The sequence below is a fragment of the Zychaea mexicana genome (assembly GCF_025766255.1).
Source record: "Zychaea mexicana strain RSA 1403 chromosome Unknown BDB00scaffold_138, whole genome shotgun sequence".
Lineage (NCBI taxonomy): Eukaryota > Fungi > Mucoromycota > Mucoromycetes > Mucorales > Lichtheimiaceae > Zychaea > Zychaea mexicana.
The window spans coordinates 1-20,372 of NW_026516801.1; the positions used below are offsets into that span (position 1 = coordinate 1).

The 20,372-nt window shown below is 45.4% G+C and overlaps 6 protein-coding genes across 6 annotated transcripts; 3 read left to right on the forward strand and 3 right to left on the reverse strand.

The window, feature by feature from the left end:
• BDB00DRAFT_114796 (uncharacterized protein) lies at positions 1-1,473 on the forward strand. The gene is made up of 2 exons (XM_053116108.1): positions 1-836; positions 917-1,473. Exons 1-2 carry the CDS (start codon positions 368-370, stop codon positions 1,348-1,350), a joined length of 903 nt encoding a protein of 300 aa, XP_052973728.1. The 5' UTR covers positions 1-367; the 3' UTR covers positions 1,351-1,473.
• A 477-nt stretch (positions 1,474-1,950) lies between these two features.
• BDB00DRAFT_885170 (HAD-like domain-containing protein) lies at positions 1,951-3,494 on the reverse strand (the record flags this gene model as incomplete). The annotated part of the gene is made up of 8 exons (XM_053128391.1): positions 1,951-2,042; positions 2,103-2,206; positions 2,292-2,394; positions 2,470-2,617; positions 2,816-2,962; positions 3,082-3,173; positions 3,255-3,323; positions 3,416-3,494. The coding sequence occupies 8 exons, from the start codon at positions 3,492-3,494 to the stop codon at positions 1,951-1,953; spliced, it is 834 nt and encodes a 277-aa protein (XP_052973729.1).
• Positions 3,495-4,607: 1,113 nt separating this feature from the next.
• BDB00DRAFT_878494 (kinase-like domain-containing protein) lies at positions 4,608-7,510 on the forward strand (the record flags this gene model as incomplete). Its single annotated transcript, XM_053127733.1, has 6 exons — positions 4,608-4,734; positions 4,851-5,990; positions 6,093-6,685; positions 6,760-6,948; positions 7,028-7,129; positions 7,211-7,510. 6 exons carry the CDS (start codon positions 4,608-4,610, stop codon positions 7,508-7,510), a joined length of 2,451 nt encoding a protein of 816 aa, XP_052973730.1.
• A 309-nt stretch (positions 7,511-7,819) lies between these two features.
• Positions 7,820-11,188, reverse strand: BDB00DRAFT_878495 (oxoglutarate dehydrogenase, E1 component; the record flags this gene model as incomplete). Its single annotated transcript, XM_053127734.1, has 4 exons — positions 7,820-9,111; positions 9,208-10,093; positions 10,204-10,439; positions 10,540-11,188. The coding sequence occupies 4 exons, from the start codon at positions 11,186-11,188 to the stop codon at positions 7,820-7,822; spliced, it is 3,063 nt and encodes a 1,020-aa protein (XP_052973731.1).
• A 1,024-nt stretch (positions 11,189-12,212) lies between these two features.
• Positions 12,213-13,442, forward strand: BDB00DRAFT_774341 (mitochondrial carrier domain-containing protein; the record flags this gene model as incomplete). Its single annotated transcript, XM_053120150.1, has 4 exons — positions 12,213-12,413; positions 12,518-12,848; positions 12,941-13,273; positions 13,336-13,442. The coding sequence occupies 4 exons, from the start codon at positions 12,213-12,215 to the stop codon at positions 13,440-13,442; spliced, it is 972 nt and encodes a 323-aa protein (XP_052973732.1).
• A 1,208-nt stretch (positions 13,443-14,650) lies between these two features.
• BDB00DRAFT_885173 (P-loop containing nucleoside triphosphate hydrolase protein) lies at positions 14,651-18,968 on the reverse strand (the record flags this gene model as incomplete). Its single annotated transcript, XM_053128392.1, has 6 exons — positions 14,651-14,776; positions 14,848-16,031; positions 16,139-17,051; positions 17,135-18,324; positions 18,418-18,644; positions 18,712-18,968. The coding sequence occupies 6 exons, from the start codon at positions 18,966-18,968 to the stop codon at positions 14,651-14,653; spliced, it is 3,897 nt and encodes a 1,298-aa protein (XP_052973733.1).
• Positions 18,969-20,372: the final 1,404 nt, after the last annotated feature.

Consider the following 20,372-nt stretch of genomic DNA (forward strand, 5'->3'; position numbering starts at 1 on the left):
TATATATTTTGTAGTTAATAGGACTTAACCGGTATACGTACTGTAACGGTGTATACCGTTACGATGGTAAGTATCCAACCTGCATGGTTGACGATCGACAACGCATGGTTGAATAAGGAGCAGTAGGGGTGGATACTCTAGATAGAATGTATGATGTTGATCAATACATAGACGTTAGCTAGCCCTCTATTACTCAGCGTATATATAATGACGGGATCCTGAGCTATATGGATACCCATCGTTTTATCCTTTAATACATTCGAGTCTCACGCTGTTTTGTTTGTGATTCACATTGTCTACTCCTTTACGTTTCCGATTGTAATTATCTCCTGGGTCGACATTTTTGCATCTGGTAGCGAAAGTAAAGATGAACGATGAACTCTGGAGAAAGTACAACGACAGAAGCGAGGTTGAACTGATCGACTTGGTCAATGACGAGTGTCTACCATTGTGGCTTGCAGTGTCAATACTGCAAAAAAGGCAAATCAAGCGCAAGGCCAACTTTGAGCAACTGGTCAGAACGGAACATATATGGAAAGCCGCCCATGACAATTTTGCCCGCCAAGCTACTGCCAAGAAGCATGAAGACAATATACTCAAGGAGTTCAATATGAACAAGACTATGTACGAAGCGTGGATACAAGCCAGGCAAAAGAGAAAACAAAGAATTGCTGTATCCCAAAAAGAAGTTGATAAAGCTAGAGAAATCTACAGAGCTGCCATCAACGAATTGAACAAGGCAATCGAGCCAAGCGTCGAGCAGTTTGGACCTTTGTACGAATTTGAGGTTGCCAGGAGGGCTGCGCGCAAGAGTATCCAAGTTCCTGACGAAGAAGGCAGGAACAAATTAAGCTGTGATCGACGGTATGGATGACGAGGAAACTGAGAAGCTGCACAAGAACTGACTTCAGATTAGGGAATCAAGAGCGCTTGCCAAGCTGCCAACTATGTACGACGAATTCATGGACTTTCGCAACGAAGGACCCAGTCAGCCAAGCTCTTCAGAGCAACCTCGGGCAGGAGGAGTGCCACAATAAAAGAAAGGTAGCTTGGGAGGTTTGTGCGGCACTCGTGCAAGAACGACACGCCGTGTGCCGAAAGAAAATGACAAATTTTTCCCTGGCCGGAAAATTGGAACCGTCCCTCTCCGACCTCCCATTAAATTTGACGGAACATGGGTCGAATACCATGGTTATGGGCCACAGACATGCTTTTTCCACGACATACTTTTCGAAAACGATGCCAATGAACCAGGACTCGACTACTTGCGCAGGAAAACACTTACCGGACTTGACAGGTGGCACAAAGTTGACGAATATCCACTTGGATCAACTGGAGATTTTGAACTAAAGGAGGAGCCAAAGACAGTCGCGCGCGCAATTGGCCTCACCAAGCTCAAGCTCAAAGTTCCAAAAAAAAAATACAAGATGGGCATGACGTGCATCAGCAACCCAAACGCACACCCAGGGCCCCGATACTCTACTAGATAGAAGTATGATGTAGATCAATACTTTACATAGACGTCAGCTAGCCCCCTATCATACATGTATCGTTTGCAAATAATAGTGACACTGTTACACTCAAAGGAAAAGTTCCTAGAAGTGGAGCTGTGGATACTGCGCAAATTGTTTTTCACTGTGCGGCTTTACTGACTCAATCTCATTTCGCTCTTTATCAAACAAAGTACAAAAAAAAGATGATGATGACGATTCCCGAGCGATGCTAGAAAAAAATGCGCTAGCGCGCACAATAGACGACTTGATACTGCATATTGTGTATAGACAAATATTTATGTACCAACATAACGTACCTAAAATCAGATAACATGTAATAATCGACAACAGCAATCTATTATTTCTATAATGACTCTTTTGGTCTAGTTTGCTATAATAAACGACTTTCCTACGCTTGTTTATCGCTCTGGTGTTACACGGTCTACTGCCTCTTCTTTCACTGGCTAGCAAGATCGGCAAAGCTGGGAATGTAGTAGGTAGGTTTGATCTTGTTGCTGGGTGACAGCATTTCTTCCTTGCTCGTGATACCTGTAAACAACAAGTGGTTAGCAAAGCCAAGGTGTACATGGCTACCATGCCTAACGTTACCTGTCAGCACACAGAGTGTCTCGATTCCACCTTGGTTTCCAAAGTCAATATCGGTGTCCAAACGATCACCGATCATCACGGTCTTGCAGGGCTTGAGATCATACCTATATGCATAATTTCGCGAATCAGTATTCCGTTTGCTACCTATTCCTATTCAAATACACGAAAAAAACAACCCGCCATCCTTACTCGGCAAAAATAGCTTCCATCATGTTCTGTGCTGGCTTTCCAAGAACAGCATCTGGTCCTCTATTCAATGCCTTCGTGATGGGAGCAGCAATCGAACCGGCGCCTAACATGTGAAACAATTCAGTGATCCTGACTCTTTCGAACCGATTATACCGCACTGTATATGTTATGTACTTACCAGGAACAATGCTGCCATGTGTGGGGAACGTGGTGTCGCCGTTGGTCAAGATAAAATGACATCCAGGGTTACGCTTAAGGTACGTGAATGCTTTTGCATATTTTGTGTAATTAACGTGGAGATCCAAACCAATCACCACAGCGCCAACCTATTTGAAATGGAGATACAGATCCTCCGTTAATTGTTGAGTCATATCTGTAGGAATGAGATGATCAAATTACTTGCCTCTGGATCATCAGGAATAGGCTTGTCGTCATACACTGCACTAGCATCCTCCTACAAATGTTTCGGCCCATTAGTTTTATCGAAGCAAGAAAACCCGTCTCACATATAACCAGCAACTTACTTCTCCTCCACATGTGCGGATGCCCTCTGAATTAAGTTCATCTCGAATACCCTCCATACCAATGATGTAGACCTTCTTATCAGCCGGGAAGTGAAGCACCTGCTTCAAATAAGCCGCAGTGGCAAAGGCAGAGCTGAAAATCTCAGTCTACCCACGCGTCCATACAAAAAAAAAGATGCATGAGACTTAATATCCAGACCTGAACAGCGAACACTTTATATATACTCGTCCCACCAGTCAGCACACTTTCTCAAAGTCTTACATACCAAAGAAGCTTTGATCCCAAATCCCTGTAGTTTCTTCAAAAACGAGCTACGCGACTTGGTGCTGTTGTTTGTGACAAAATAAATATTTTTGCCTATATTCAAGCTTGCGTCATTAGCATTGACACGGAGGATGCTGATCGATGCTTTAACAAATGCTCTTTCAAATTATGTACCTTTGCTACGCAGCTCTTCCATGGCTTTTTCAACACCGGGAATGAGTTTTGTGCCCTCCCATAATACACCTAAATAGGGTTGTAGTATACTGATAAGCCAACTGTATCCATATCGGCGAAATTGACCAGGAGCAAAACAAAAAGGGATTAGACCAACTTGCCATCACAATCGAACAGAAAATTGTCAAACTTGTCGACAAAGGTTTTGCGCTCTTCAGCAGTTACAAGCTCTTTAGTCATTCTCGCGTGTTTCGTGTTTGTATGCTTAGTGGGAAAAAAAAAGAAGCTTTGAAGGGGTGCGGGTTTCCACAGGCTTTTTGCTAGTCTGGTGTTACACAGATTTCTGTTTGTTGCTGGTATTGTTTCAAAAAGCCATTTATATCTTATAAAGCAACACGCTTAAAGTCTAAGCATATCCAAAGGAGCTCGCAGAAAAATGAAATATACGAATCTACTAGTGGTTTCTTTGTCTTTATGAAATGTCAGCACTATGGTATCTAAGAACATCTGCTGGGGCGACTTTAATAGCGTCCTTGTAGCTTTAAGGGGTAACGATGATGCATATAACTTGCTTAATTAATGAAACTAACACAAAGAGGAGGCCAAAACACGGCACGAAATATCAAACTTAACTAGCTGTTTTCCAGGATGTAGAAGATAAAACAAGGCAAGGTGTTGGCGGCCAAGTACGAGTTAAGGGTATCTTAATAATGATCTGCGAACGTCATTATTGGGACGATGCACAGACCAACATGCTGATATGTATGGCCTAGTCATTGAACGGTAAGACAGGTAATCCACGGATAACATCTTCTGGACAGGAAGGCTTCCTTTTGCCTCGATGTGTGTCTATTATACCGAATACTTCCAATCAAGTGTCAAGCAGCGTGCCGTTGGACCTAACGTACAACTTTTCCGTTTCCATTCTTCCTAGTTACTGCACACATGACAGTGGTCGTCACAAGGAAGCATCAGCTTCTCTCCTGGGTTCTGTCATGACAACGACTGGAATAAATTCTGTTGCCATCAAAAAAGGCCACGGACAAACAAAGCTAAGAAAAGACGATCATCCTAGAAAATGCCAGAATCCTGCTTTTGAAATGGCGCTCGTACTACACCAAATGTCATCTGCCTGCATTTTGCTTTAACGTCTTGCCCTTCGTCGCTCGCCCTTTCTCCTCCTTTTATTCACACAGCAGCAAAAATACCAAGAAAGACTTGTGCCATGAGCTACATTTAAGCCGTCCTTTATACTCTTTGTCTTTTCCCTTGTCATTTTTTAGTATTCTCGGCTCCTTTCCTTCTTCTTAAACTTAAACTGTTCTCAATATACTCTTTCTTGCCCATACCACAATGTCGGCCGACAAGTCAGATTCTGATTGTGCCGATGACTCGTCCGACTGTTCAAACAAGTTTTGGCATCGTCCTCCTGAACAAAGCCCAGAAGCCACCGTGAACAACGATTCCTCAGAATCGCTGGGTACATATATACCATACTTTATCTTTTTCTTTTTTGTTATCATCGTACTTTCGCCTAAATCTTTCTTCCGATCATGCCCCTAATTTTGACACGCCACGTACCATTAATGCTGTTAGGAACCAAGGCATTTGGTGGTGTTTTAACGGGGAAAGCCAAGAATGGCATGGACGACGATCGGGGCATTTCAAAACGTCGCCAGACAAAAATGCTCTTAGTATCACTGATTGAATCTTTTTGTCGTGTTCATGGCGACACGCCCGAGGCCAATCGACGTGTCTTTTTCCTTATCTGTCAAACGCTCAGTTCACTTGGCTTTATTGATTCTGAGTTTGTCGATGAAATGGCGAGCGTGCGGTCGACCTTCCAATCTGCTTTCCAGACATTATTTTACACTGCTGTAGAAACTGTAAACGACCCGGGTTTTCGCAAGCCCATGATGATTGCTTCGACCGAATTTCATCAGCAACAGCAGCAACAGCAACAACAACAGCGCGTCCAAAACCAGCAACCACCCTCATCGTCATCGACGCCTCAGCCAGAACAACCACCGATATTTGATCTGAATATACAAAACTCGCGTTATCGCAATGATTTTGTTCAAGTCAGCTTGTTGGGTCGTGGTGGGTTCGCAAGTGTATGGCGTGCACACAACAAACTGGACAATATTGACTATGCAGTCAAGCAGATTCATTTGGGTCCTGACCTGTCGGATGATGCTCGCTGTGATGATGGACAAGGTCCATATGACAAGATATTCCGGGAAATCAAACATTTAGCACGTTTAGAGCACAAAAATGTTGTGCGGTACTACTCGTCGTGGTTGGAGTATACAAACCATATTCCCGAGAATGGCGGCAAATCATCGACTCAAGGTGAAGTTTACAACGACGGCAATAGCAGCGATATGGACAGCGTATTTGGTGGACGAGATCCAACCTTTGATGATGACGACAACAGTGGTGAACCATCCTTCTCTCCCGTCAAGCTATCAGAAGAAGACATGAGTCGCATCGACTTTGTGGATGATGGAGCAAGCAAAGATGTCGTTGCTGGAGAGTCCATCAACGCAGCAACAGACTATGTAACGAGCGAAATAAACAGCAGCAGCAAAAAAGACGCAGCTGTCTGCATTCCGAATTTTGAAGCGAAACGATCCACACGCAAGGAATACGAACGACGCGTCCGAAAACGAGCAAGAACAAGGAGCGGCTCTCGTTGCGGATGGACATTGTATATCCAAATGTATCTATGCCCTGGTATACTATTGCAAACCATTTTTTCCTCCTCCGGTCTTGTCGCTTTTGCTGTCAATGTTTCATTTCCTCCCTTTTTTTTGACATAATCTCTTGCCATAATAGCAACACTCTATGATTATATCAAGCATCGAAACGACACGGGCACGTCTGTTGACAAGGAACGCAATATTGAGCTTTTCACGCAGATACTCGAAGGTGCAGCGTACATTCACGCAAGCGGATTGATCCACCGAGATTTGAAACCAAGCAACATCTTTTTGACCATGACGACGACCAATGAATATCACAACAGCAATGGCAGACGACACTGGCGGTCGTCATCATCATCACTCAACAACACAAGAATGCACCATCAACATAGCTTCTCGTACGATTCAGTCCGCGGCGAAGACGGTACGCTGCGCGACTGTATGTGGAATGAAGTATGGATACCAAAGCTAGGTGATTTCGGTTTGGCTGCTGCTGTCATGACAACGCATTGTAAGCAGGCTCCACCTTCGTTGCTGTCGGCGTCATCGCCTACTACTATCACGGATCATCTGTCGTTTATGGATTGTCATACTGGATCACAGCATAGCTTGATGACCTTGTCTTCATCCTACTGTCGCCGTGGAAGCAATAGTAGTAGCAGCGAGGAGGAGGAGGATAGCCGGTTTGTAATGCAAAAACTGACGAGTGCTGTTGGCACGCGAACTGTAAGTCGACTTGTATAATGTTGGTTGGCCTCCCTCTGGATGGCAATATACTTATTGAGACTTTGCTTCCTTAGTATGCAGCACCGGAACAATTGGCTGACCCGCCACGACCATACGATGATAAGGCTGATATTTACTCGCTTGGAATTATATTTTTCGAGCTATTCCAGCCTTTTACAACAGTCATGGAAAGAGCATGCGCAATCCAACGGCTTAAAAAGGGTGTTTTTCCAGACGGATTTGTAGAAAAGTATCCAAAAGAGGTAAGCCCTCTTAATATCATTTTGCTCATCTATTCGTTCAACGTTCGAAGTATTCACCCAATTTTTTCTTTATCCCAAGTCTGCACTTATCTTGTGGATGATGGATGAAGAGCCAGCTCATCGACCGAGTGCTGAGCAGCTGTTGGAGTTTGAGCTATTTGTACCCCAACTGGCAGTTGTTGTACGTGTGTTTGCTATTTGAATCTAGACCTCAACTCGGATAAAATATATAACTACTGATGACCAATATTTAACTGCATAGGAAGAGAACATGTACAGCACCATACAAGCACAACTCCAAGCAAAGTCGGTGGCGCTAGATACAAAGGACCAAGAAATGGCAGCACTGCGTAAAAGGCTGGAGCAGATTGAGCAGCAAAATAAGCGGGATATGGATGCAATGCAGCGAAGAGTCGACGAGTTAGAACGCCAGCTCAGTGCACAACTAGGCGTTGCTGAATGCACACCCAGCCCTACAACGACAAGCAGTAGCGATAGCAGCAATGGCGAATCAATAAGAACCAAGGTACTACTTGGTCGTGATGATTCGCAATGTAAATAACAGTAAGCATGTTTATAAAAGAAAGGAAGCTGGTGCACAATATATGAGGAATGGATGTTCTTCACGATGCAAAAGAGGATTGTGTGGATAAATTTTATTCTTTTTATCTGCTGTTTTTTTGTTGTTTCGCATATTATCTTATGAGCAAGATATGCACATAGGATTGAGAGGAGGAAAATCTTTTATGGAGGAGGTGAAGGGAAGAAGACCATTGCTTGATTGGTGAAAAAAAATGATGTACAATTAAAATAAAAAAAACAGTAGGTGCAAGAAAAAATAGATGTGAAAGAGAATATACGGGTTGTTTTTTTAGGCTTCAGTCAAAAGGGCTTGGTTGAGCAGATTCTGCTCTTCCTGGTAATGCTTCTTCTTGTTACCAGTAGCGACGGAAGCGGAAGGCTCACGGCCAGCATACTTGGGCGACTTGCCGGCATGGTGGGTGGTTTCGGAAAGAGCGGTGGTGATTCTAGGCTGGACGTGAGCCCAAGCACCCATGTTCAAGGGTTCCTCTTGGCACCAGACGATCTCGGCGTTGGGGTACTTGTCAGCGTGTTCCTTGACCTGCTGGTAAGGGAAGGGGTTGAGTTGCTCAACACGCGAGATGGCGACGTTCTGGAGACCGTGCTGCTCACGGGCCTTAAGCAAGTTGTAGTAGACCTGACCGCTGCAGAGAATGTGCTTGGTGATCTGTTCGGGCTCAGCGAGGGTCTCGGGATGAGGTTCAGGGAGGTAGAGCTGGAAGCTGGTGCCAGCAGACATTTCTTCCAAAGAAGAGCGAGCAAGAGGATGGCGGAGCAAAGCCTTGGAGAAAGGAAGGATCAAAGGCTTGCGGAACTCACGGTTGATTTGACGACGGAGGACGTGGAAGTACTGGGCAGGCGTCGAGGCGTAAACGACCTGCATGTTGCAGTCCTGGTGCTGGCGCTGCAGTTTTTCGGGCGAAGGGAAGACGTATGGGTTGTCGTCGCACAGCTGCAAGTAACGTTCGATTCTGGAAGAAGAGTGCTCAGGGCCCTGACCGTCATAACCGTGGGGCAAGGTCATGACCAAGCCAGTGCGCTGCAACCACTTTTGCTCACCGGCAGCCAAGAACTGATCAATGATACACTGGGCAGTGTTGGCAAAATCACCAAACTGTCCTTCCCAAACAACCAAAGCATTGGGGTCGACAAGCGAGTAGCCAAGCTCGAAACCGAGGATACCGTATTCGGACAGCGACGAGTTGCTGATGGTCAGCTGGCCTTGCTCGGGCGAAATGTGGTTCAACGAAGTGTAGTGTTCGTCCGTCTTTTGGTCGTGCAGCACAGCGTGACGCTGCGAGAAGGTACCACGCTCAACATCCTGACCAGTGCAGCGGACGTGCTTGCCTTCCAACAAAAGCGAACCCCATGCCAAAGCTTCGGCGGTAGACCAGTCGATGTCCTTGCCGGCGTTGATGGCCTTGCCGCGATTCTGGAGGATACGGTTCAAGTTGCGGTGGACATTGAAGTTCTGGGGCAAGGCGGTCAACGAGGCACCAACTTGCTGGAGGGTTTCCATTGAGACGCCAGTAGGGTTGTGGGGCAAGATCTCTTCAGCGCACTCCTTGGGCGACTTGAAGCCTATACAACCAATGGCCATTCCAATTTGAGGTCAGGTTACCCGCTAATTTTTCAACTACGACACTCACTGTGAAACTATTCTTCCTCTTAATTTACCTGGCCACGAGCTGGACAACCATTCACGCGAAGTAGGCTTGTAGTCCTTGCTACGCGAGTAGCTCTCCTCCAAAATACCCCAGACACGCTTCTTGTTGGTATCGATCTCATCGGCAGTCAAGCTGCCTTCCTTGACCAACTGGCCAGCGTACATTTCGGCAACAGGCGACTGCTTGCTGATGGCCTGATACATGATGGGCTGGGTGAAGCTGGGCTGATCGGTTTCGTTGTGACCGTGCTTACGGTAGCAGACCAAATCAATAACGACGTCCTTGTGGAAGGTCTGGCGCCAGTCAGCTGCGAGCTGCATCACATAGGTCACGGCCTCAGCATCGTCACCGTTGACGTGGAACACAGGGGCGTTGATGGCCTTGGCGATATCGGTACAGTACGAGGTCGAGCGGCCGAAGCGGGGATCGGTGGTGAAACCGATCTGGTTGTTGACGACAATGTGGATGGTACCACCGGTGCTGTAGGCGGGCAAGTCGTGGAAGCCCATGGTTTCGTAGACGATACCCTGACCAGCAAAGGCAGCATCACCGTGCATCAAAATAGCCATCGAGTGCTGGTGCTGGCTGTCCTTGCTGTAGTATTGAAGGGCGCGGGTCTTACCCAAAACGACGGGGTTGACAGCCTCCAAATGAGAGGGGTTGGCAACCAGCGACAAATGGACGCGCTTGCCCGAGGGAGTAGGACGGACATAGTTCATACCCAAATGGTACTTGACATCACCGCTACCTTCCTCAGAGGGCTCGAGAGAGCCGCTGAATTCGCAAAAGATGGACTCGTTGGGCTTGCGAACGACGTTGCTGAGGACGTTCAGACGACCACGATGGGGCATACCAATGACAATGGACTCGACACCCAGATCGACAGAGCGATCAATCTAAAACATCCAAGTATGTGTGTTAATCATAGATAGCAAGGAATATTACCAGTACCAACAGAACCCCGCTTCGGTGTAACGTGACGTTACAGCCCGTTTTTGTTACTTACCAGGGCCTTCATACCGGGAATAAGAGTTTCACCACCTTCCAAACCGAAACGCTTTTCGGAGGGGTACTTGGAGGCGACGAAGCGCTCAAAGCTGTCAGACCAAGTTAAACGGTCAAAAATCACACGCTTCTCGTCGACGCTATATTTGAACGGCTGAGGAGTCTCGATACGGCTACGGATCCAGTCGCACTGAGCACGGTCAGGAATGTGGATATATTCAATACCGATCGAACCGCCTAGCGTTGTATATAGTTTCCTTATTTAGTTTTCTCTCAGACAATCACTCAATCTATTTGTAATGGCTCCAATCTCAACAGATAACACAAGAAAGCTTACAGTAGGTCTTGCTCAGGTTGTCGATAATTTCACGGAGAGTCAAGGACTTGCCGTTGTCCATAAAGGCAGGCAGGATACCGGGACCGAGCGAGAAGGTGCGGTCGAGGTCCTTTTCGCTGAAACCATAGTACGAATGCGACAGCTCAGGTGGGCTGGAGTTGAGGATATCGGCGTGCTGGATTCCAAGGGGATCCAAGTTGGCGAGATGGTGACCGCGCACCTGATATGCTCTCACGAGAAGTTGGATCTTCATATGGTCGACGATTTCTGACGACGAACCGTTCATGGCGTTAGGGATGACTGCGTCGGGCAAGCTAGGGAGGCGAGCGCTGCCCGAGGGCACCAAAGTAGGAGGAGGTGCATAGGCCTGGCCGGGTGAGACACCGTTGGCCATGTTTTTAAAGTACACTTGCCACGACAAGTGGACAGACGAAGGGTCCTTCAACCAAGCTTCGTACATTTCCTCAATGTAGTTTGCGGCATTGCCCTGAAGGAATGCATCGTTCGTCTCGGGAGCTGTCTTGGCGAAGCGAGATTGGCTGGTGTGGAATGAAGAGCTGGCAAGAACAGGTGCGCGCTTGGGTACCTGTTGAGCAATTCTCGAGGAGAGGGGTCTAGCGGCACGCGAGAGCGCCGTCAATCTGTACATTGTTCAAAAAAAAAAGATCGAAAAAAAGAAGAAGAAAGTGGGGATCGCCGGGATTCTTAGGCGGAGGAGGTGGTGTGCCTTTATTATTTACGCGGCCCTTCAAGTGTGTTGTTTTGGCAAGTTCTTTTTGTTTCCCACTTTTTTAAGTGACGTACGTTTATCCGGCTGCGGTAATTTTCGGGTTACGGTGCATGTGGGCGTGGATATGCCGGTAAATCTTTTTAACATTGGGTCCTTTACTGCTGCTATTATGTATCTGAGGAAGAAATTTCTAGCAGTAGAATGATCATCCTCGGTTTCAGGATCATTTGTTGCAAGCCAACGCACACATACGCACACGCACACAGGGACGTGGAAACGCACCTTACGCTTGGGTGTTGTGTGGGGCTAATAATGACAAAAGAGAGCGGCTGTAATAGAAAAAGAAATTGAGGGGGACGCTTAATCCGAATAAATTCCGGGACACCCGTAATTTCCCATATTGTTTGCGAGGACTTACTCGGGGCAACCGCGTTGCCATGGTTTACTATTGCAGCTTTTATTGATTTTCAGTTTTTCAGGTACCATTGGCATGGTGCCTTCTTTGTTTGTGGCCATGGGAACTATTATTGAGAATTACTATGGCAACCAAATAAACAAATGCGTCATGCCTCGAATGATCGACAGGAAGCTTTCGATATAAATAAAAGTAATAAGGAGCATCTTATCGCGGCGCGTTTTTATGTACCACCAAGCCAAACAGCTGGCAGGCAGCGCTGAAGTTGTTTTGTTTACGTAGGCAAGATTAGCGGCTGGGTTGAACTATTTTGCCAGGGTCCGCTGAACTCCGGTTGTCAAAGAGACGAACAAAGCATGCTTTTCATTGGCTGAGCACCTCTTTTCCCCCCTGACGAAAACTTTTTTTTTTTTGCGCCAGTAAAGTCGCTGACCCTCAATCGACAGGGAGCCGAGATTGAAAAAAGAAAACAAGAACGGGCGGTATATTCTTGCTTCCTTTTCCGCATATCTTCCCTTCATATAAGCCATGTTCCCCTCCCAGCAGACCTTGAAGAAGAACTTTTTCGTCCCCTCGGCCGGTGCTGATGCCGCTGCCCCTACTGGCGCTAACTTGTACGCTCGTTTCGCCTTCGCCGGTGCTGTCTGCTGTGCTATCACCCACGGTGCCATGACCCCCGTCGATGTCGTCAAGACCAGAATCCAGTTGGAGCCTGAGGTCTACAACCGTGTAAGTAAAAGCCCCCCTTCCATATAACATTCCATCACCTTTGAAAAGATGATACTTTAAGGCGAAATAAGATATTGACGTTATTGCCTGCCGAATTATTTTAGGGTATGATCGCTGGTTTCCGTCAGGTCGTCAAGGCCGAAGGTGCTGGTGCCCTTCTCACTGGTTTCGGCCCCACTGCTGCTGGTTACTTCTTGCAGGGTGCCTTCAAGTTCGGTGGTTACGAATTCTGGAAGAAGACCTTCATCGATGTCATCGGTGTCGACAAGGCCCGTGAGAACCGTACTGCCATCTACCTCGGTTCGTCCGCCATCGCCGAATTCTTCGCTGACGTTGCCCTCTGCCCCTTGGAGGCTACCCGTATCCGTCTTGTCTCGCAGCCTGGCTTTGCCTCTGGTCTTGGCAGCGGTTTCGCCCGTATTTTGAAGGAAGAAGGTAATGTGTATAGTTGAAAAACGTGGTTACCATTGAAAAAAAGGCCCTCAGTGAGACAGAAGACTAACAATTCGTTAATCGGTGATTATTAGGTGTCGCTCGCGGTTTCTACTCTGGCTTCGGTCCTATCTTGTTCAAGCAGGTCCCTTACACCATGGCCAAGTTCGTTGTCTTCGAAACCGCCGCTGAGAAGATCTACGCTTCGCTCTCCACCCCCAAGGACCAATTGGCTCCTAGCACCGTCACCACTGTCAACCTTGGTGCTGGTATCATTGCTGGTACCGCTGCTGCCATCATCTCGCAGCCCGCCGATACCTTGTTGTCCAAGATCAACAAGGCTCCTGGTGGTGAGGGTCAGTCCGTTGCCTCGCGTCTTGTCCAGATGGCTGGTCAGCTTGGTGTTAAGGGTCTCTTCCTTGGCTTGGGTAAGTACTCCTAGTATAAAATGATCAAAAACAAAGATGCTAACTATTTTCAATTCCTTTAGGTCCCCGTATTGTCATGGTTGCTACCCTTACTGCTGGTCAGTTCGCCATCTACGGTGACATCAAGCGCGCCTTGGGTGCCACTGGCGGTGTCGAAATCGCCAAATAAGCGTATCACACTCATATCAACAACAGCAACAGCAACAGCAACAACCACAGCAACAGCAACAGCAACAACAACAGCAGCAACAACAACAACAACCAAAACAACAATTCCTTTTATACACACCTATAAAACTACTACCATCCGGATAGACCAAAATCACTCTTATAGATGCGATTGTTATAAATACACGTCATTAGACTTTTTCTCATGTACTGTACAAAGTAAATCTTTGTCCGTGTTTACATTTTTTAAGTTTTGGGAGGGGTTCGGGATATCTTCACGTGTGGTTGGCCGTTGGTTGTAGGACTGCGTGCTTAAAAAAGACCGACGATGAAAAATCTTAAAAATATACTACGATCCGTATATGGATACACAAAATGTACCAATGCTTGCTCCCATCAATGCAGAGGCGCCATACAGACAAGTTGTATTCTACAAATGAGATGCTCAAATTCCAGTGAATATTTCATCTAACATTATGCTACTCGAAAAGAGTAGACTTCTAAATAGTAGTAATGTACTATGCACGCCTTGCTTGATTATGGTATTTTGCTCATCGCGACTATAAGATTTTAGTTATCTTTATATCTTTTGAAACAATGATTGAACTGCAACAGTGATGTCGCACTGTACTTATAGCGTGGATGAAAGAAAGCTCAAGTGATGGATGGCTGATGATGTGCAGTAAAACAACGTTACATGGCGCATTTTATGTAGGCATGTATGATACGCCAACCGATTTTTGGGTATCGACAGTCCGAGCATCTAACACCATACTAATGGTAATAGCTTCTTTATATCAGTTTTATCATATTCTTAATAACGAAGCTGACCCGATGTATGGATTACACTTCAATATCGTTAGTTTAATAAAAATACGCTAGTGTGAAGGGCTTTAAGTTTAAGAAGATTTTATGGATATACATGCTTATGCCCATCCATTATACCACAAAAGTCCGTTTGCTACATTAATTTACCTTACTATTCGTGTTAATGATTTTTTAATAGTAGCTACATACTATTGTGGTCGTTGGATGTCGTAATCAGCGAATTTCTTTTTCTGAGGGCGAATCAGCAGCATTAAAACGACATCATCTTTTAGAAAGTTTGGATTTTTCATATTAAATGATATGATATTACATTGTAATACGGTTACAGTGTATTAAACAGTTTGGAGTATTGACAATGAATTAATTGCGAGCTTCTAATCGTTAAATGGTGCTCAATGATTGTTGTTGAACCAACTCGGTATATATTCCATTTAGCTTCAGCAAGTCCCAGTGAGTTCCTTGTTCCACTATCCTTCCGCCCTCAATAACGCAGATTTGATCAGCACCCTAAATAATATGAGAAGTTAGTATACCTATAGCAACAACTAGATGACTTAAAAAACATCGAATTAATTTACTTGTATTGTTGATAACCGATGAGCGATTGTGATTGTTGTACGACCGCCTTCGCTAATAACGTTGTCGATAGCATCTTGAACAAGCTTTTCAGATTCGGAATCAAGCGCACTAGTAGCCTCGTCTAGCAGCAATACTCGTGGCTTTCGGATCAATGCACGCGCTATGGCAATGCGCTGCTTTTGACCGCCAGACAGCTGAGAGCCCTTGTCGCCCACACGCGTTTCATAACCATTCGGTAAACTGGTAATAAAATGATGTATGTTGGCGGCTCGACATGCGTGTTCCACTTGTTCTTGAGAAACACCTTTTTCAGACAAGGCACCAAATCGAATGTTTTCGCCAATAGTCAAATCGAACAACACTGGCTCTTGGCTAACTAAAGCCATGTGACTTCTGAGATTATGTAACGAAAAGGATTGTGTGCTATGCTCGTCCAGGCGTACCGTGCCAGCTGTAGGATCATACCAACGCTCGAGCATTCCTATAGTAGTTGACTTTCCGCATCCTGAGCTGCCCACCAACGCAATCGTCTTGCCTGCCATGCCTTGCAAAGCAAATTCACCACGGAAAATGGGTACACTTCGGGTAGGATACTGGAAACCCACCTTGTCACATGTGATATCGCCTCGCACAGTATCAGGTTCCACCCCTTCCAGCTCTGGATCGATTTTAGACCGCCGCTCAATGATCTCATAAGCAGACAATGCTGCATACTTGGCCTTGGCAATACCCGACATGTAAGTAGTGACACGTCCGATATTTTGCGATGTTATCATGACAGCGAGTAGCACCACCATCATATCTTGGAGTGTAATCATTTCAATTTCAATCAAGCGTACGCCTCCATAGAATGCAACTGCGTGAGTGAACAAGCTGATGGCTTGACCCAATGCATAGCCAATCGATGCAAGGTAGGCTTTCCGTTGTGCGAGTTTGTGAGGTCGTTCTATTGCTTCTTCATACTTGGCTTCAAAATAATATTGCTTTGTCAATGATGCGACAGTGCGAATGGCTTTGATGGCTTCACCGGCAACCTCGCCGCTTTGAGCACTCGCTTTTTGCACATCGTTAGCATAGCCCATCTCAACCTTGGATTCGTAGGCGGTAGCAGCGACCATAAACGGAACACATCCCAATACAATCAATGTCAATGCCCAACTATGTGCAAAGGCAATAACAAAGCCTTTTTTCAGAAACAAAGAAAGAAAAGGGTTATTTTTAAAAAGCTTAGTTAGACTGAAATTATGAAATACAAGATAATATATATGCAGATGTCTCCAATATACATACCTGTGACGCCGGTAAACATGAGACTGGCAACTTCACCGCAAATCTTGGACATGAGTTCGTTTACATGCTTTGCATCCACCGCAAGCATCGATGTTAGAGCCCCGACATTGTTCTTTTCCTCATCGTAAAATGCAACTTCTTGCTTCATGTAGGCCCAGAAAATTCTGCTTCGTAACCGTTTCGTATATCGTTCGCCTGCCACTTCGAATGAAGCCATCTGAATAACAAATCCTAGCAGAGCTGCAAGTCCGACGATTAAAAAGAGAAATGCGTACAGGTTCGCACCCTGCATCGGTCCTGGGTTAATCTCCATGTGCGGGTCAATGATAATGGTAATAACACGCGCCAGTAGTAGAGAACACACGGGAAAAACGGCGCCTGAGATCATAGCGCCAAACGTGCCAGTGATAATGAGCAGCCATTCGGGTCGCATCTCCATCAAAACTTTGAAAAATGGCAACTTTGGTTTGCCACATTCTTTTTCTTGTATCTCCCGTTGAATTTCCATTTTGACTTCGTGTTTGGATGATGCTGTGCTATTTGTTCGTTTAAGATCCAATATGTCTTGTTTATTCGCAATGACAGCGTTATTATTTAGCGCTTCAGTCGATTGCGAAATATCCAATGGTTCGTCGTCGTGTAGTTTTTGTTGATGTAGATCCTCCTTTTCTTCTTCTTCCTTCATTGCAATTTCTTGCTTCCGTACCAAGTCTGCATATGCACCATTCATCTCAATAAGCTCTTGATGATTGCCTTGCTCGACCATAACACCTTGCTTAAGGACAATAATTGTGTCGGCGTTGCGGATGGTTGATAACCGATGGGCGATGACGATTGTTGTACGATTTTCTGCTGCCGCATCCAAAGCATTTTGTACTAGTCGTTCAGACTGTGTATCCAGCGCAGACGTCGCCTAATTGGATGATTTTTTAACATGGGTAATTTTTGACCAATATACACTTAAAGAACAAAGTATACTAGTTAAAATAAGATTACCTCATCAAGTAACAAGATGGTCGGATTCTTGATAATGGCACGAGCGATTGCAATCCGTTGTTTTTGACCACCAGAGAGCATACCACCATGTTCTCCCACTGGAGTATCATACGCTTCGGGTAACTGTTTGATAAAGCCGTGACAGTTTGCCTTTTTACATGCTTCGATTATATCTTCGTCGGTAACATCATCGCGGGTCGTGCCCATCAACAAGTTTTGTCGGATCGTCATATTGAACAATACGGGCTCCTGCGATACAACGCCAATTTGTCGACGTAGCCAACTGACATTGTATTCCTTGATGTCCTTCCCGTCCAACAGAATTGAGCCGGATAATGGATCGTAGAAACGTTGCAGCATCTGTACAACCGTGGATTTGCCAGAACCGCTTGCTCCAACCAACGCGATCGTTTTGCCAGCATGGACTTGAGCATTGAACTTTTGTAGTACCTGAATGTCAGACCGTGTCGGGTACGAAAAGTCGATATCGCGGAACTGAATATGGCCTTGAAGTTTGACATTGGCAATGCCATCGGTCGTGTCGGGATCAATATCAGGTACGCGATCAATCACAGCAAAAATACGATACGCAGCACCGCATGCACTCGACACGGCAGCCAAATTGAGTGGCAATGACAAGAGCGACATTGTACCAATGAGCATGGCATAAAAGGCAATCAAGACCAACGGGCCAGATAGTTTTTCTTCGTCCGCTAACTTGGAACCATACCAAAATGCCAGACCATAGCTCCAAAACAAGATGCATAAAAATACACCAAATTGACAACCCAGCAGCACACCACGCTTGCTGCCTGTTACACAGGCCTTTTCGAGTTCCTTGTCGTATCGTGCAGAAAAGCGGCGCTGGAGCGAGAAAGCATAAACCGTACGAATACCAGCAAAGACTTGCTCGGCGATAGCGCCAGCATCGGCATAAATGTCTTGGGTACTTTTGGTGTATTTTGAGTAGAAATAAGTCATGGCAGTGCTGACACCGGCCAAAAGAGGGATTGGTGCCAGCATAACGACTGCCAATTGCCAACCTTTGACAAATGCAACTACGACACCTGTGATAACCGCAGCTACCATTTGAACGAGTAGTCCAAGCTTCTCGGAAATACCGTCTTGGATCATCTGAGTATCTGTGGCGAGCCTTGTGGTCAGCGATCCTTCTTCTGACTTGTCGAACCCTAAGAACAGCCAAAAAAAAGTTGTTAAGATATTACTGCTACTAGTTGTTTAAGATGAACAAAAGCAAGAACAACATTGAAAGAGGACATTACATGACATATCTTGTGCCAAGATGGAATGAACATAGAATTGACGTATCCGTCTTGCTTGGCTTTCGCCAGATAGAACCCAAAAAGCGTGAGCAACATAGCCGGCAACAAAAACCGCGACACCCATATAAACAAATATTAAGATCATATCTAGCGTTGCTGCTAATAGTTCATCCGAAGTATACAGCGTGCCTGCGAGGTTCTCGAGGAATTGACCGAAAATGATAATGCTAAGTTACAGTTATACATTAGCAAAAAGCATCACCACTGGTCGATGTTTGTATGGGCCAAAGTTACCTCACCGGATGGATCACACCGATCCCGATAGAGCCAGTCATGGCCACGGCGATCATCAAAAAATCGGTTTTGCTGGCAAATCGAAATAACTTGTAAATTGGTACCGAAGATTTTTCATTCTTCTTTTTTGAATCATCCTGCGGTGTGTGTTGTTGTTGCTGCTTGGAATTGTCATCACCAGGACTACCATCATCCTTGATGAAAGCGTCGTTTTTGGGTTCGTTTTCCTGATTCATCAGATTCTTGGCTTGTTGCATTTTAGAGCCAATGAGTTTTATATTACTGTTGTTCTTTTCAGCTGTATCTGGTGCTTCAATCTTTTCATTGATGACCGTATCATGTTGATGGTTGGTTTTTTCGGGCATCCGATTATTGCTTGGTATGAGAGAGTAACAAGACAACCCGGAGCAATAACAATTAGATAAAGAAAAAAAGAAGGAGAAAAAAAGGAAACGGTTCTCTGTTGCGCACAATCCGCGTGTGTAAATTCAAGCGGCCTCCATTATATACCGAACTTTTGATTTACAGACAATCCGTCCACAAGAGCCGGCAAATCCATTCTTGGATGGCTCATTCGCCTGTTCTACCACGCCGGCTACAGAGTCTTATAAACACGTGCTGTTGCCATCACTTTCGATAGGAACGTACCCCATGTTACCATACGAAAATCGTCTTCTATACCTTGATCTCGTCAGTGAGCTCTCGCCTGATTCATGCCAGGAGATGATGCTATGTAACGACCTTTTCGGCGTCAAATACCTAAGAAAAAAGTTAATCTGATAACGTGAAATGCTCATTCATATATTCCTCACAATCCATGGTACGACCTGACATATCATATGCCTATACAATGCTCAAATACTACTGGGATCAAACCAACTTCATGGTTGTGATGGCCGAAGATGCCCGGACTTGTACTCTTTTCCTCGGGTCTTCCACTTCCCTCTCTCTCTATTTCTGTTTTGTTGCTGAAACAAAGGGCCTTCTCCGACTACACGGCAGTTACAACCTCAAAGCTCAAACCGCGTTCCTTTCTCCATCTGGCTTTTCAAGCCGAAGATCCCCGGAATTGTAAGCACGCATCGGCTGATGTGTTGTTACACAAGCGTTTCAAAATGCTGGCGGAATTTTTTTAAGACACCCTGCCTACGAGCTTGTATGTTGCTTTTTTTCCCTTCTCTTACCTGTTGTAAAGGCCATGGACAAGAAAAGGGTACTAAAAAGAGCAGCATTTACACTCAATCCTGCTTGTGCAGCCCAGTCTTAACGTCGCCGGACTCTTTACAACAGCAGCAGCACCACCAATGGCCATGTCTATGCATTCAGGTAGTTCCTTCACACCAGATTCGACAACAGTTCAGCTTAGTGCTTATTTGGTCGACTCGTGCTGTTAACATATCAACGTGGCTTTACAGAAATCCTACAAAGTTATATTGTCGCGAAGGATGTGAAATGATCTCATACACACAAGTGTATATGAAACGCACAAGCTCTTTTACAGAACTCTTAATTGATAGTATGATGGCCAAAATTAAGAGATTCTTTGACCCAGTTTGAATGTTGTTATAGACTTATTGTAAAGTGCTCTGAATCTATGTGATCCTTCGCAAATGGCGCAGCAATCCATACAATGTTATAATGCTCGAACAGTGGGCGGCTAT

Excerpts from the sequence above, each read along its gene's own strand:
- BDB00DRAFT_114796 (XM_053116108.1), top strand. The coding sequence starts at position 368 with ATGAACGATGAACTCTGGAGAAAGTACAACGACAGAAGCGAGGTTGAA. Across the intron at positions 837-916 it reads CCAAGTTCCTGACGAAGAAG|GGAATCAAGAGCGCTTGCCA; the intron begins GCAGGAACAAAT and ends ACTTCAGATTAG.